The sequence below is a fragment of the Neofelis nebulosa genome, chromosome 18, assembly GCF_028018385.1.
Source record: "Neofelis nebulosa isolate mNeoNeb1 chromosome 18, mNeoNeb1.pri, whole genome shotgun sequence".
Classification (NCBI taxonomy): Eukaryota; Metazoa; Chordata; class Mammalia; order Carnivora; family Felidae; genus Neofelis; species Neofelis nebulosa.
Window position 1 is genome coordinate 43,762,335 of NC_080799.1, and position 14,707 is coordinate 43,777,041.

Consider the following 14,707-nt stretch of genomic DNA (forward strand, 5'->3'; position numbering starts at 1 on the left):
CTAATCACTTTGCATTGCCCTTGAACCCTATCTAGTTCTTACCGTCCCATTCATGGGCTACCTTGCTCCTCTTCTCCAGACAAACGTGTGCAAAAATGTACACAAATATCTGTAAGCGTTAGCACATCTACAATCTACTTAAATGTTGGCTGGTCTCTGGATGGACAGAAGAGTGGGGAGTGACACTAATGATTGATCACTCAGTATTTCTGTGCCCGGGACGGATGCTGTAATCACAGGATCAACTTCAGAAAAGTTATTTTGTTAAGTATATTAAAGGTGGTGTTGCAATTCATTAAAATAATTGCCAAGCTTTTCCTCCCGATTAGTTAAGTGTAAAGTTGATTACTATATATTTTTCCTGTCACTCCTTTGTGACATACTCCTAAGATGGTTTGACAGCTGGCATGCTCTGGGGAGGCGACGGGCACAGCCTCATACCATTTCTTTAGCCAGACATGCAAGCTATCTTACCTCTGACCTTTGTTCGCTCACCCTTGACTCTCTCCATCAAGTGGCAAGCCTAGGCATTCCTTGTCCTTGCTTCTGTTCACAACCATCCAAAACGCACTGACAAGTCAATTCTATTGTTAAGAACAGACCAAGTTGACAGAATTGCTATAAAAAACGGATGAAACGAATTCTTTTCGCAACAAGAGGGTCCCAATCTGATTATTAACATCAAACAACCCGACTGTTTTAGGCTCGTGTTTCCAAGCAGCGTGTCTTATGAAAAGCCTTTTGTGTCCTAGGCTGACTATGCTCGCTTAATCTCAGATAGCTTTCAGCGAAAATTAATTTACTAAGATATGAAATATACAAACAAAAGTTAAAAAAAATGTGACTCCTGTACTGAGGCTCAAGTGAAAAATGCTTGCAAACTGTTTTTATACTTTCTTTTTTTCCCTTTAAAATTGACTTAAAATGCCAGTTCATTCTTTTGGAAAGATCACGATATGTTCTTTTAAAGACAAAGACTGGAGAGGAAAACGGACAATTTTAAAAAGCTTTCTCTATTAAATATGATATGTTGGGCATGTAGGTACTTTATTTGGCTTTTGATTGTTATTTGGGAAATTAAAAACTAACAAATGAAGAAAAGTAAAAGCTATGTTGGGATGGTAACATAAACTTGCCTCTGATGTTGTATTTTTCTTTTTCTTTTAATTTTTTAAATGTTTATTTATTTTTGAGAGAGAGAGAGAATGAGCAGGGGAGGGGCAAAGAGAGAGAGACGGGGAGAGACAATCTGAAGCAGGCTCCAGGCTCTGAGCTGTCAGCACAGAGCCCCGACACGGGGCTCAAACCCACAAACTGTGAGATCACGACCTGAGCCAAAGTCCGACGCCGGACCGACTGAGCCACGGTTGTACAGTAAGCACCAAAGTTGTTTCTCCTTTTAAAGGGGGAAACTCAACAACTTCAATAATGGTACACGTGGACAAATTTAATAGCTCTAGTTGCCGGATCTTGACTCGTTTGCCCCTGGTTAGTACTCTAGTAACAATAATTCGTTTATGAGTCATTACACTAAAGGGATTTCCAAATGGTGGTAATGAAAATCACGAAGAGCCGGCAATTTTTGTCCGGCTCACCTGAGCCCAACAGCCGGCACCCGTAATGGCCCACCCGGTCGGCACCTGTGCCCCGCCCCCACCCGACACGCTGGAGACAGCGCCCTGGGGCCGCCCGCGCCCTCCTCCCCGGGGGGGGGGGGGGGGGGGGCTTCCTCCCGCGGCCGCACCCTCAGGCACAGGCACGCGCACCTGCAGAGCCTCGTCCAGCCGGGTCCTGGGACCCTGGGACTTCTGCTGGGCGCCCGCCCGACCTTCCACAGCCCCGCCGCCCCTGCCTGCTGTCCGGGCCAGCGGGGACGGAAGAGCCGGGGGGCCACGCACGCTCTAGTCTCCCGGAGCCCCGCCCCTCACCAGACGCGGTCGGAGCGGGACCTCAAGGCCCTCCGAGCGGCGGAGGGAGCGGGGCGGGGCCAGAGCGAAGGGCTGGGCGGAGCACGCGCCAGGGTGGAGGGCGCGGCGAGGCGCGGAGCGAGGGAGGGCGGGGCGTAGGGCGGGGCGAAGGCCGTTAGGGGCGGGGCCTGCGCTGACGGTCTCGCGGCGGGCGGGCGGCGCCGCGCGCTGTGGAGAGGCGGCGGAGCGAGGGCAGGGCGGGCGCGAAGAGCCGCGGGGCGCGGCGGCTGAGGTGAAAGCCGCGGTCGCGCCCCGGCCGGCCTGGCCCGGGCGCGTGGGGCCGGGGACGCAGGGCACTCCTTGGGACCCCGAGCGCGCGGACCGGCGCGGTCTGTGAGGGGCGGCGCGCGCGAGGGGCCTGCGGCGACGCGTCGCGCGGGGCGAGTCGGGGTTCGAGTCGCGCGGCTCTCATTGCCTTTGCTTCCCCCTGCGTGCGGGGCGCGGCCTTCCGAAGCGGGGTTCGCGAAGCCAGCTGGCCGGAAGCGCTGTCGTCGCGGCGAGGGGACTCGGCGGCCGCGTGTCACGGAGGGTGGCCGGCGGCGGGGCGGGGGTGCGGCGGACCTCGGCGCTGGCGGCACCACTTAAGTTGGCCCCGGGGCTCGCTGGTCGGCGCCGTGCACCTGTGCCCCGCAGCCGAGCCGAGAGGCGCTGTGGGGACGCGGCCGGGCGAGCTGAGCGCGGCGCTGGCGTCGCGGAGCCGACGAGGGACGCCGAGGGCGGGCGGGGACGCGGGCAGGGCGGCGGGAGCGGTGTTCTCTGGAGACCGGCAGGATGTGCGGAGCCTGTCTCGGGAAGAACCGGGGGGGGGGGCTGGGGGGCTCCTCAGGGGGCCGGGGTCGCGTCGGGGGGACTGAGCGGTTTTGGGGGGCATGGTCTGGCAGAGGCCCGATGAGCTGGATGTTCCAGGGCTGCACCTCCGCGTTGGGACGGAGCTCCGTGCGTGCGACCGAGCGAAGTGTTGAAGGAGTTCTCTGTGGTGTGGAGAGGGGAGGGAGGGGGAGGCAAAGGTGGGAGTAGGGAGGAGTAAGGAGGTCAGGGGGATGGAGGAGGGCGGGGGAGGGAGGGGGAGGCAGAGAGGGGTACGGAGGTCAGGGAGGTCAGGGTCGTGGCGCAGGGCAGGGCAGGGTGTGGGAGGGATGGGGGAGGCAGAAAGGGGTAAGGAGGTCAGGGGGAGGCAAAGGTGAAGGGAGCGAGGAGTAAGGAGGTCAGGGGAGGGATGGGGGAGGCAGAGAGGGGTAAGGAGGTCAGGGGGAGGCAAAGGTGGAGGGAGGGAGGAGTAAGGAGGTCAGGGGAGGGATGGGGGAGGCAGAGAGGGGTAAGGAGGTCAGGGGGAGGCAAAGGTGGAGGGAGGGAGGAGTAAGGAGGCCAGGGGAGGGAGGGGGAGGCAGAGAGGGGTACGGAGGTCAGGGGGAGGCAAAGGTGGAGGGAGGGAGGAGTAAGGAGGCCAGGGGAGGGAGGGGGAGGCAGAGAGGGGTACGGAGGTCAGCGGGGTGGCGGAAGCCAGCGGATTCAGGAGGCAGTTGGGAGAATGCGCAGGGCCGGCCCCGGGCGGTTTGGGATCAGTGCCTGGAAGGACAGGATTTGGTGGCGGCCGAGTCTGAGGCCGGCTCCACCGCACCGCCCCTGGCACCCAGGCTTCCCGAGTAACACACCCCTTCTGGGCTCCGGAGAAAAAAGTCAGCGGGGTGTGTGGCAAGGGCCCGTCCCCCCTCTGCTCCTGACTGTCATCCAAGCCTGCTCAGAATTGGGGACGATGGCCTCAAATTCAGAGGGTTGGTAGGGTTTGTCCTGAGGGTCCGGCTGTGAGCCAGAGGCCTTAGAGCCCTCAGCGGGGCCCAGCGCCCAGCCATGCCCTCACGAGGCCTGAAACAAGGGGCCGGAGGGAGGTTGTCTTTTATTTTTCTTAGTTGCTTTTGTTTATTTATTGTTAATTTTTAAATGTTTATTTTTGAGGGAGACACAGACAGAGCATGAGTGGGGGAGGGGCAGAGAGAGAGGGAGACAGACTCGGAAGGAGGCTCCAGGCTCCCAGCGGTCAGCACAGAGCCCGACGCGGGGCTCGAACTCACGAACTGCCAGATCATGACCCGAGCCGAAGTCAGAGGCTCAACCGACTGAGCCCCCCAGGCACCCCGATGATTTTGTTTTTAGAAATCATCTTTCATTGACCGAGTTTGCCTTTTTATTTTTTAAAAGTAATCTCTATACCCAACATGGGGCTTGAACTCACAACGCCAAGACCAGGATTCGCATGTTCTACTGCCTGAACCAGCCAGGCGCCCCAGAAGGTTGCCCTTTGAAAGTGGGAGGAGGGCCCTGAGCTCAGGAAGGGGAATTTGGGAGATGGGGGGTAGGGCAGCCCGAGATTGTCTTGCTGTGTCTGATGTCTGTAGCGTAGAGCCAGCTCGGAGCAGGCACTCCCAGCTGTGCCCCGTGGCATTGCCACCGTGTTCCCTCTACCCTTGCCAAGGATCTGGACCCGTGGCCCTGAGGCTGTACACATCCAGTCCTACATCTGACCCTCTGTTTTCACTGCTGCTCTGAGGCTCCTGGGTGAGGGACCAGCTCCCAGCCCTGCCCGTCCTGATGCAGGGCCTGTGGCAGATCAGACGTAAATAAGTGAAATTGAATAAATTACCAGTTTGGTGCAGCTGACAAAGGTCGCTACACTGAAACCTCTTACAGTACAGTGAGTGATGACCCTGAGGGAGGAGCCACATCCGATATTTTGATATCATTCATTTGATATTGAGTGCTTTTTATGTGCAAGGTAGCCTTGAAATACACTCATGAAAATCTCTGAGGTGCCATCCTTCCCTCATGGAGCTTCCCATCTAGAGATGCGGGTGAAACACTACCTCTCCCACACACAGTGTAACCAGATTTGAGGTATTTACCAACAGAGTTTGCTGTATTTCCAAAAGTAGGATTTATGCTAATAAATATTTAAGTCTGCAACTGTCCCACTGAATCATCTTTACCTGAAACTCTCAACTTGCAGGGTGCTCAAAAATTGCTAAATTTACATGTTTTGGGGAAGTGAAAGTTAAAAATTACAACCTAACTATATCATTCAAAACTGTAAAAGGACTTTTGGAAACATGTTTTTTACAGGTTTGATCTGTACTGACTTATGTATCACTGTTAAAATAGAAACTTTACCCAAAGACTGAATAAAAAATCTGAGGCTTTCCTAGACGATTTTTTAAAATCTTGGCACTTTTCATGGTTTTTTCAGTTATTTAATTTATGCATTCAAGTTATGTTTTCTGAAATGTAGGTAAAAGAATGGCCAACTCCTTTGCATCAAAGACCTTCACGGCACTTGCAGATCTGTATCCAAATATGGCTAACCTGGTAGGTTTCAAGATCTAGCGGTTTGGGTCTCTAATGAAACTATTTGGTAACATTATATTCCATCCACATTATTGACACGTGCTTATATAATTGACAAGATACTCACTGCATCAGTACCATTATTAGATAGTAGGTACCCCTAAACCGCTTTGAATTTATGTCAGCGACATGAAAATTAGTCTCTCTTTTGGTTAGAGGGTAGGACATTGTAGGTCTGCTTAGCAATTGTTCAAAATAATCAAGTTGAGTTGTATTGTTTTAATTAAATATTTACTAACAGCTCCAATTTAGCATAATAAAATTAAAACATTTTTACTCAGCAAGATCTATTCTCTGACCAAACTGTACTTAAGTTATACATTTAAATACTTATCAATAGGCTCCTTTTATGACCTAAAGGTACACGACAGATATAGTTGTGAAATATTATGTGAAAATTCATTTTTTACTGAAGGGCTGCAGGGGGAGTCCATCATTTCAAATATACGAAGACTTATTTAGTCAAACAAAATCTAGATGGAATCCTATTATCGTAAGGTAGTCACACCCCCTTACCTTCCCTGCCCTAGCAAATCTGTTGTTTATATCTGGCATTTACAAACCCGGTTTCTTAACATGGGATTAAATTTACTTGTAACTGTAATAATGTGTAATGAGAAGTTTGTTAATGTTAAAAAATAATTGTTGCTATTATAGTGTTTCTTGAAAGGTAAGCTATTTGTTAATTTCCTCATTGGTTAGAAAGTTGTACTCGATATTTCCATTAGGTGTATTTTTATAACAAAATTTGGTGAGATCTGCATGCATATGGAATTTAAGAAATAGCAGTGTGTCTAAATGTAGTGAGACTAGTTAATAGCTCAGCTAGAATGTGGTAGTCTTGAAAGTATGAACATATTTTAAATTTTTTTTTTTTCAACGTTTATTTATTTTTGGGACAGAGAGAGACAGAGCATGAACGGGGGAGGGACAGAGAGAGAGGGAGACACAGAATCGGAAACAGGCTCCAGGCTCCGAGCCGTCAGCCCAGAGCCTGACGCGGGGCTCGAACTCACGGACTGTGAGATCGTGACCTGGCTGAAGTCGGACGCTTAACCGACTGCGCCACCCAGGCGCCCCAGAAAGTATGAACATATTTTAAATGTAACAGATTATTGCAGGGTTAAAATCAGCTGCTAGAATTAGTAATGTAAGTTTAGGTTTATCTTTTCAGGAAAACATTTTTATTTCTTAAAGTACTTTTTCAATTTTTCTTTGGTAGTCACTAAAGAGAACATTAAAATTTTTAAGGAGACGTTAATATCTTTAAGGTTAAGATCTAGGACTGCAGAGCATAGATTTATTAGCATTAATATACAAGTTTTGTTACAATCAAATTTATATTACCGTTTAGCATGTTTGGATTACAAAGCTAAGCAATTTTATGTGGCTTGTTAGAAAGTCCTGTATTAAGGAAAGCTTTGAAGACCGTGGCAAATAAAACTGTATATACATGTGTTTTGAATGAATTCAGTAAGAATGGATAGCAATGGGCAGTGACTGCGCTCCACCTAGTGATTGAAAGTAAAGTAGAAACTTGCTAAGTATTAAATGATTATATTTGCAGTGGCAGTTAACTGTCTTATTGCTTCGTACTATTCCTGGTGGAATTGAACATTTATGAAGTGCTTTTAGATGTTTGTCTGGAGTAAATATATTTAAATGGCTCCTAGTCAAAAGTGTTTGTTAGAGCCAGTAAAATATAACAAGTCCATGAAATTAAATTTACCAGCTACATCTGTGTTTAATATTTGTCTTCTATAACCCTTTTGTTTTTCAGAGAATAATTGGTATAGTTATTGGGAAAACAGATGTCAAAGGCTTTCCAGACAGAAAAAGCTGAGTTCTGGTTGACTCTTTGCTTCATTTTTCATCAAGTGTGGCTTATGACTGCAACAAAGTATATTTAAGTTATTGAACCTTTCATGCCCATTGAACTCCTTGAGGGCAATGGCCATGCTCTCTATTGTATGGTAAAGTACTTGATTTAAGGCCATATGTGGAAGGACGTTAAAATCATTTTTAATGACATGTACAGCTGTGTGGCCATAGTAAGGACTCTACCTTAACGATCACTCTCAGCCTCAGAGGTGTACATACACAGGTACAGCTAAGACAGAACATGACAAAGGACAGGGGGTTTGAGCACGGATGTGTCATGATAGAGTCGTGTTGAGGGAGAGAAGTCCAGCAGCACATCTGCATATTTATTCAACCAGACCACCCAGTGGAAAAAATCCATTTTTTGTATGTGGAAAATACAGTTACCTTTGGTTTTAGTGGTTCTCACTGAGTTGTTTGACCTGTGTAAAGCTTTTAGGACTGTGAAAACATAATCCAAGACTAAAATTAGATTTTCAAAATCAACTTGTTTTCAAACTATTGTAGGTGACACAGAACAATACCATATAAAATGCCAAAACCAGCGACGCATTACTGTTAGCTTTTCAAACATCAGTGCTGCGTGTTAAAGGTTGCAGTCTGAGTGCTTCTGGACAGCTGGAGGGAGGTCAGAGCTCTCATTAGACAGAAATTTTGTTTGAATCCCCGTGAGTAATTATGCCTATCTTTTTTTGACTCATGGTAGCTTTCTTTTATTTCATGGAATTAAAAAAAAATTTTTTTTTAACGTTTATTTATTTTGGAGACGGGGAGAGAGACAGAGCGTGAGTGGGGGAGGGACAGAGAAAGAGGGAGACACAGGATCGGAAGCAGGCTCCAGGCTCCGAGCACTCAGCTCAGAGCCCGAGGCGGGCTCGAACACCCAGACTGTGAGATCATGACCTGAGCGAAGTCAGACGCTCAACCGACTGAGCCACTCAGGCACCCGTATTTCATGCGGTATTCTTACGTTTGATGTAAATAATAAAGATGTCGTCTTGCACGCATGCTTGTTTACACCTTCACTTATTTCATCATGATTAATTAGATAGAATTATCATTTGAATAGTTTGAGCAAGTCCATATATCTGTTTTCAAAGCTCTAAAAGGAATAACTTAAAATACATGAATTAGAAAAATGTCAGTATTTAAACATTTGCTAAAATCACAACAGTGAAATACAATTTTTACCTATCAGACTGTGAGGGTAGAGGGCTGTTCCTGTGGTGTTTGACTACTTTTTATGCGTATATGCACAAAACTCCTTTTGGAGACAAGGCGTGCTCACTGACTTTAAGGAAACATTACACATGTATTAATATGTTTTCACTAAAAATTCAAGCAGTTACAGAAGGTTATATAGTTGAAAAATGAACCTTTTAATTCAGCCCCCAGCTCTTCTGAACCTAGTCTCCTTCCCGAAGGTAAACGCTAATAACAGTTTGGTAGATACCTGTAATTTATACGTGTATGTTAGGTTGTATTTAAAAACATTTTTTTTAATGTTTATTTTTTTTTGGGGGGGGTGGGTGGGTGTTGGACAGAGAGAGAGGGAGACAGAATCTGAAGCAGGCTCCAGGCTCCAAATTGTCAGCACACGGCTTGACATGGGGCTGGAACTCAACGGACCAACCATGAGACCGTGACCTGAGCCAAAGTCAGTTGCTTAACTGACTGAGCCACCCAGGTGCCCCACTTAAAAAAAAAAAAAAATTGTTTTAGTGAGAGTGAGTTTAGGAGAGGGACAGAGAGAAAATCCCAGGCAGGTTCCACAGCCTGACGCGGGGCTCTATCCCACAACCCTGGGATCTTGACCTGAGCCAAAATCAAGAATTGGTTACTCTACCGTCCGGAGCCACCCAGGCATCCCATGGTTGTATTGCTTTTTTAATCAGCAAAAAAGCAGGGAAGAAATTTTATTTCAGGGGGAAAAGATGTTCCTGCTGACCCCTAGTGGCGCATTTGGTAGCACACATTTATTTATTTGAAGTAATTTAGATCTGAATTACGACTTAGTTTAAAATAATACCAGTAAGGGGGCGCCTGGGTGGCACAGTCGGTTAAGCGGCCGACTTCAGCCAGGTCACGATCTCACGGTCTGTGAGTTCGAGCCCCGCGTCGGGCTCTGTGGGTTCTGTGCTGACAGCTCGGAACCTGGAGCCTGTTTCCGATTCTGTGTCTCCCTCTCTATCTGCCCCTCCCCCGTTCATGCTCTGTCTCTCTCTGTCCAAAAAAATAAAAAATAAAAAAAAAAATACCAGTAAGAGAGAAATGCAGAACCTAAGCTACTATCCGTATGGTTCAAGCCTATGTGTCATTTCCCTCGAAATCCACAGGTAACTGGGGAAAGAGAACAGAGGGGACAGTCGTGAGGGGAGTTACCGACTGGCAGCTTTGAGATTCATACAGGCATAACATCGTAGAATTTGTATCTGAAATAATATTTTTACCATGTGTTTGAGTATGTTTGTTATAATAATCCTGTTTATTCAAACTTAAGAGTTTTCATTTGAAACATGAAAGCATTGGTTTCCCTTAGATGTTGGATCAGAGAGGTACACTTTCAGTTTTACCATCCGGGACTCACCAGCCCATTTTGTAAATGCAGCGTCCTGGGGCAGCGAAGGCTACATCAGATCTCTTTCTGACAGCTTTAGGATTGGAGAGTGTGGTAAGTGGGCATTGGTTCTTAAACTGTTTCTGTTAGACTATTCCTGTGATGTATTTGAGGGAGTCAAAATAAAACACGGTTCCTAATTCTCAAGAACCTTATCAGAAGGAAGGCGTGCAGCTTTTCATTGCTTGAAATCCATTAATGTGATACTCCCGTATTTTTACCAGGTAGCTTTACGATCTTTGGTTTCTTTCCTTTTTGAGTTCGCATCAATACCTGTTGTGGCGATAGCCATTTGTCTTTCCACAAACATGATAAGGCTGCCAAGTAGCTTTTGATAAAACATAATGTTTGAATTTTAATGGCACTTTAAGAAGCTTTGCTTTCAGATTCAAATACCAAGTCTTTGGTATCCTTTGCCCATCCCAGGATCCCTCTGAGGGGACAGTGTACTGTAATAAAAAACAAGGACTCTGGGAAAAGATCTGGGTTCAAATCCTGGTTCCAACACTCATTTACATCATGGCTTTGAGGAAATTTCTTAACCTTGTTGAGCCTCAACTATGCATTAGTGCCCTGTAGATTCTCGTGAGTGTTAAATGAGGTTGTGCGCCTGGTGTCAGTACAGAACTTTGTCATCCGGTGGGTGGCAGCTCCAGCCTTGTGCGGGAGACAACATGTACACCAGCCCTCTTTCGTGGTAGGAAAAAAAGGGGAAGAGTAGTGCACATAATTGAACTATTCCTCTCCAGCGCTGCGGCATCCAGCAGGGTACTACGTGTTCCTGTGGCTTAGCACCTCCTCGTACATTTATTCCCTTGTCTTGTGAGCTGGCAGCATTGTTTGTAGTGTCTCTGTAACTGAGTGATAACATGTGGACTCTGAAGGCAGAAAACTGTGCGAACTTCACAGGGCCCAGGACAGTGAGAAACATTTCTTGGATGAATGCCAGTACGTTAGTTATGTGGAGCTCAAGATATATTTTGGTTTTAAACCGTATGTGGATGGGTGTGAGGGTGAATGAGATAAGGGATTCTGAAAGCATTAAGGTTGACGATAATGATAAATCTAAGTAGGATCTCAGTGTGGTGGAGTGAAAAGATTACAAATTTTGGATCAACAAGTGTAAGTCTAGCTCTACTACTTTTTAGATATAAAACCTAAGGAAGTTAATTAACCTCTGTGATTTCTTTATTTGTAAAAAGGGATCCTCATGGAGTGGTTGCGTGAGGAATTCGCAAAACAGCACAGAGAGGTCTCATGTAGACCGTAATGAGGAAACAGAAGCCCTAAAATGTTAAGTCATAAAGCTGATGAGTCGTGGAACTGAAATCAGGAGGTGGATTTTGTATCGCTCTTTCTGCCCCAAGGCTCTCGTTTCCCAAGGCGACAGTGAATGGGGTGAAGTTCACTTAAAGTATATGATTTATGGAAGGGCAAGTCATGACCAGATCACATGTTGAGTGTGACTAGTCAACAAAGCAACGTTAATGCAGGTCATCAGTTGGGATTGAAACCCAAAACATAAGAAATGTCATCTGGGATCAAATTGGTGGTCAAACCCTGGGCTTCTGTGCCTCACGGTGCCATAAGAAGAGGACCACGAAGGATGTGTGACACTGACTCAGAAGTTAGAAATAACATTGTAATGTTCATTGTTAGGAATACCTGTTCTTTATTTATCTAGTTACTCTTCTGTAATAGTATCTTTTCCTCCTCTTGTAGTGATCATTGAAAATCCTCTCATCCAACGAAAGGAATTAGAAAGAGAAGAAAAATTCAGCCCGGCAACTCCTGGGTAAATATTCCAGCACAGAGTCAACACCTGTGTGCGAGAGTGACCGTCGCTGTTAAGTGCCTGTGCGTCAGGTTAGCAGAGGGCTTACTGAGGGTAGAGGCTTCAGCCTGAAAGTTAGAAGTTTAGTTCTTCCTCAAAGTATTTACCTTTGATTGTGAAGTAATGGACGTTGATACAGGAGTACATGAAAACTGGCTTTGTTACTTTTATTCTCGTGCTTAGATTTAGACAAATTTGACTCTAGTCACATTAAAGCTGAGCAACAGCAAGGAGAGCTAACCCTTGTGAGTCCTGTATATGTGTCCTAGCAAAAAGGTATGACTCTGGCTACATGCCTTACTCTCTTAGTTCGTGCTGTCTGGAAGCAGAGCCAGGAGGAGCTTTTGTGTGCAGGTGGTGGCTGTCAGGGGCCGCCTGTAACAATAGGGTCAGGGTAGAGCAGAGAGGCGGCTCGACCGGAGCCAGGAGGGAGCTCTGGAACGTGAGTGGCACCCCTGAAGGAAGGGCGGTGGGCTTCGGGCCCCGTGTTCGCAGGCCACTGGCGGCGTTCCATTCCCCGCTGCTGGCATTTCTGATGGAGGACGGTTCTCCAGAGAAAGGTGAGGCTGGTACAGGGCTGCCAGTGGGACAGAGTCCCACTACACACATACCCTCCCCCCCTTCCTTTCTGTCCTCGTCATATACCGGACCCCAGTTCTCGTTTCTGTGCAGCCACACGGATCTCTTTCCACTTTCTGAACACACTGGGCTCCGTGCACCGACACCACCTGCATTTCACTTCCCTCTGCACAGAGCGGTCTCCTCTCATCTGCTTTGGACGTTTGCTCCTTCTCCTCAGTGAAGTGTCCACTTGAACGCCACCTCCTTAGGCCTTCTCCATTTACTTTGTGTTAGCGGCCCTGCCAGTCCCTCGCTGGGACCTCGCCCTTTGCCCTTATCATCATAACCTGCGATCTGAAATGATTTCATTGCTGTCTGTCCCCCACTCATACCTGTGAGCTCCATGGGATCAAAGGTCTTGTCCGTCTTCTTACCACTGTATTCCCTCTGCCTAGACTAGGGTTTGGCACATAATAGCTCTCGGCAGATATTTATGGAATGAACGTATGAATGGATGGAGGGAGGGTCAGGAGGAAGAGCATTTTTGGTAGAGGGAACAAGCATGAAACCTCCTGGCATTTTCCAGAACAATTAGTAGTAGGTTGAAGCATAGGAAACTGTTGCTATTTGACTGTATTTGGTCTAAAAACTAGTGCGGGTGCAGGTGTACGTGTCACTCTCATCATCTAGTATCTGATGTGGCTGGAATACAGGGCAAGGGCAGGGAGCAGTGGGAGGGAAAGCTGGAGAGAAGAGCAGAGAAACCTCACAGGCAGCTCTGCCTGCCTGCCTGCCTGCCTACCAACTTCATTCTCTGGCGATGGCTAGCCCAGAAGGTCTTTGAGCTGGGAAAGAATATGTTCATATTTGTGGTCGAGGAACATCACTTCAGCTACCTGAGTGGGGAAGGAAGCTTAGGAGACAAGGCAGTAGTTGGGGCGAGAAGTGATATGATAAAACCCTGCAGAAGTAGTGGGGGGGGGTGGGAAGAGGGCCTGGGTTAGAGGGCTGGACAGAGGCTCCCGGAGGGGACTTGGGAGTTGATTGGCTGCACGGGGAGAGCACCTCGATTCAAGTTCAGTATGTAGATGTTGGGCATCTACTCCACAGAGAGCATCATAGGAGGATGTCTATGCACGGTCCTGATGCAGGCAGGGCAGGGGGTGTCAAGAGATGGCAATGATGGGACACCCCCACCCTGACATTTCAGAGTACTTTTATGCCCCTGTTTCACAGAGAACAAACCAGAAGCTCAGAGTTTTGGGCAAGGTCAGAAACTCGTATGCTTACAACTCGGGCACGGATTGGTCATCAGAACATTTTCTTAATGAAAATACATTTTAGACAAAAAATATTGTACAACATTTTTCACTGTTTCTGAGGGTACAAATTGTCTCGATATAGTCTAAGTCACAAGCAAAAAGATAATTTAATGTGAACCTGGAAATATTTTTCTACTAGAAAGTCACTTGATATTAACTATTTCTCTGTGTGTTTACAATTTAGCAACTGTAAACTATTGCTCAGTGAGAATCATTCCACCGTAAAAGTTTGTTCCAGTTATGAAGTGGACACCAAGCTCCTTGCTCTGATATACTTACCTATTAAAGAGTCTCGTGATTACTATTCACTGGGTGATATTGTTGCAAATGGACACAGTCTGGATGGAAAGATTATTAACGTGCTTGCAGCTGTGAGGTCGGTGAGTTAAAGCCTCGACAAAGCCAACCTCTCTTTGGCAGGGAGTCCTATCACTGCATTTCTGTTTGGAAAGTATTAACCAGTTGGAGTAAATTTTCTTGATCCATAGTCACTTGGATTCAGAAAATGGTACCAGTTCTCATCAACATCAAAGTAGCATTTTATCTGTGAGTGAGTAGCAAAAGAAAATCATATTTGAGTGTGAAATGCAGCACACTCATAAACGATCTACTACCTGTACGAGAGCTTTTCATACTTGGGTTAAATAAAGACACGGATGGAAAGGGTGAATTCATTGACTTGAAGATCTGCAGGAAGTCTCCTGAGGGAGTGGAAGTTGGAAAACTCATGTCGTCCATTCATGTGTGTGCTCGTGATATCCTGAGATGGGGGTGAGAATATCCACTGTGTGGCCGGTCTGTGTGACCTAATGCAGGCGTCGTGGGGTGCTGCGGAGCCCCTCACCAATGGCACATCATCATCTCTCTCTCACAGTTGCTGCAGTGAGTTTCAAACTGTTGGTCAGACTAGTCACTTGGCAAGCATTTAGAGAGAGATCTCAAAAGTAAGGTTTCAGGGCCCCTGGGTGGCTCAGTGAGTTAAGCATCTGACTCTTGATCTCAGCTCAGGTCATAATCTCAGGGTCATGAGTTTAAGCTACTCTGCTGGGTGTGAAGCCTACCAAAAAAAAAAAAAAAAGTTTCACTAAAAAAAGCTCATGAAGAAGATGAAAGGAGCAAGACCAATTCC

The 14,707-nt window shown here is 47.0% G+C and overlaps 1 protein-coding gene across 4 annotated transcripts in view; it reads left to right on the top strand.

Moving 5' to 3' along the window:
* Positions 1-2,089: 2,089 nt before the first annotated feature.
* Positions 2,090-14,707, top strand: part of MEIOB (meiosis specific with OB-fold) — a 29,494-nt gene continuing 16,876 nt past the window's right edge. Inside the window, exons 1-7 of one of the 4 annotated variants that reach the window (XM_058710361.1) lie at positions 2,090-2,199; positions 5,248-5,324; positions 7,144-7,336; positions 9,784-9,915; positions 11,064-11,154; positions 11,584-11,656; positions 13,763-13,958. In XM_058710361.1, the coding sequence (XP_058566344.1) occupies positions 9,847-9,915; positions 11,064-11,154; positions 11,584-11,656; positions 13,763-13,958 (429 nt within the window). In that variant the 5' untranslated portion in view covers positions 2,090-2,199; positions 5,248-5,324; positions 7,144-7,336; positions 9,784-9,846. Of the gene's footprint in view, positions 2,200-3,448; positions 5,325-7,143; positions 7,337-9,783; positions 9,916-11,063; positions 11,155-11,583; positions 11,657-13,762; positions 13,959-14,707 lie in introns of those variants that run through there. The other 3 variants (XM_058710362.1, XM_058710360.1, XM_058710363.1) reach the window with 3 other exon arrangements.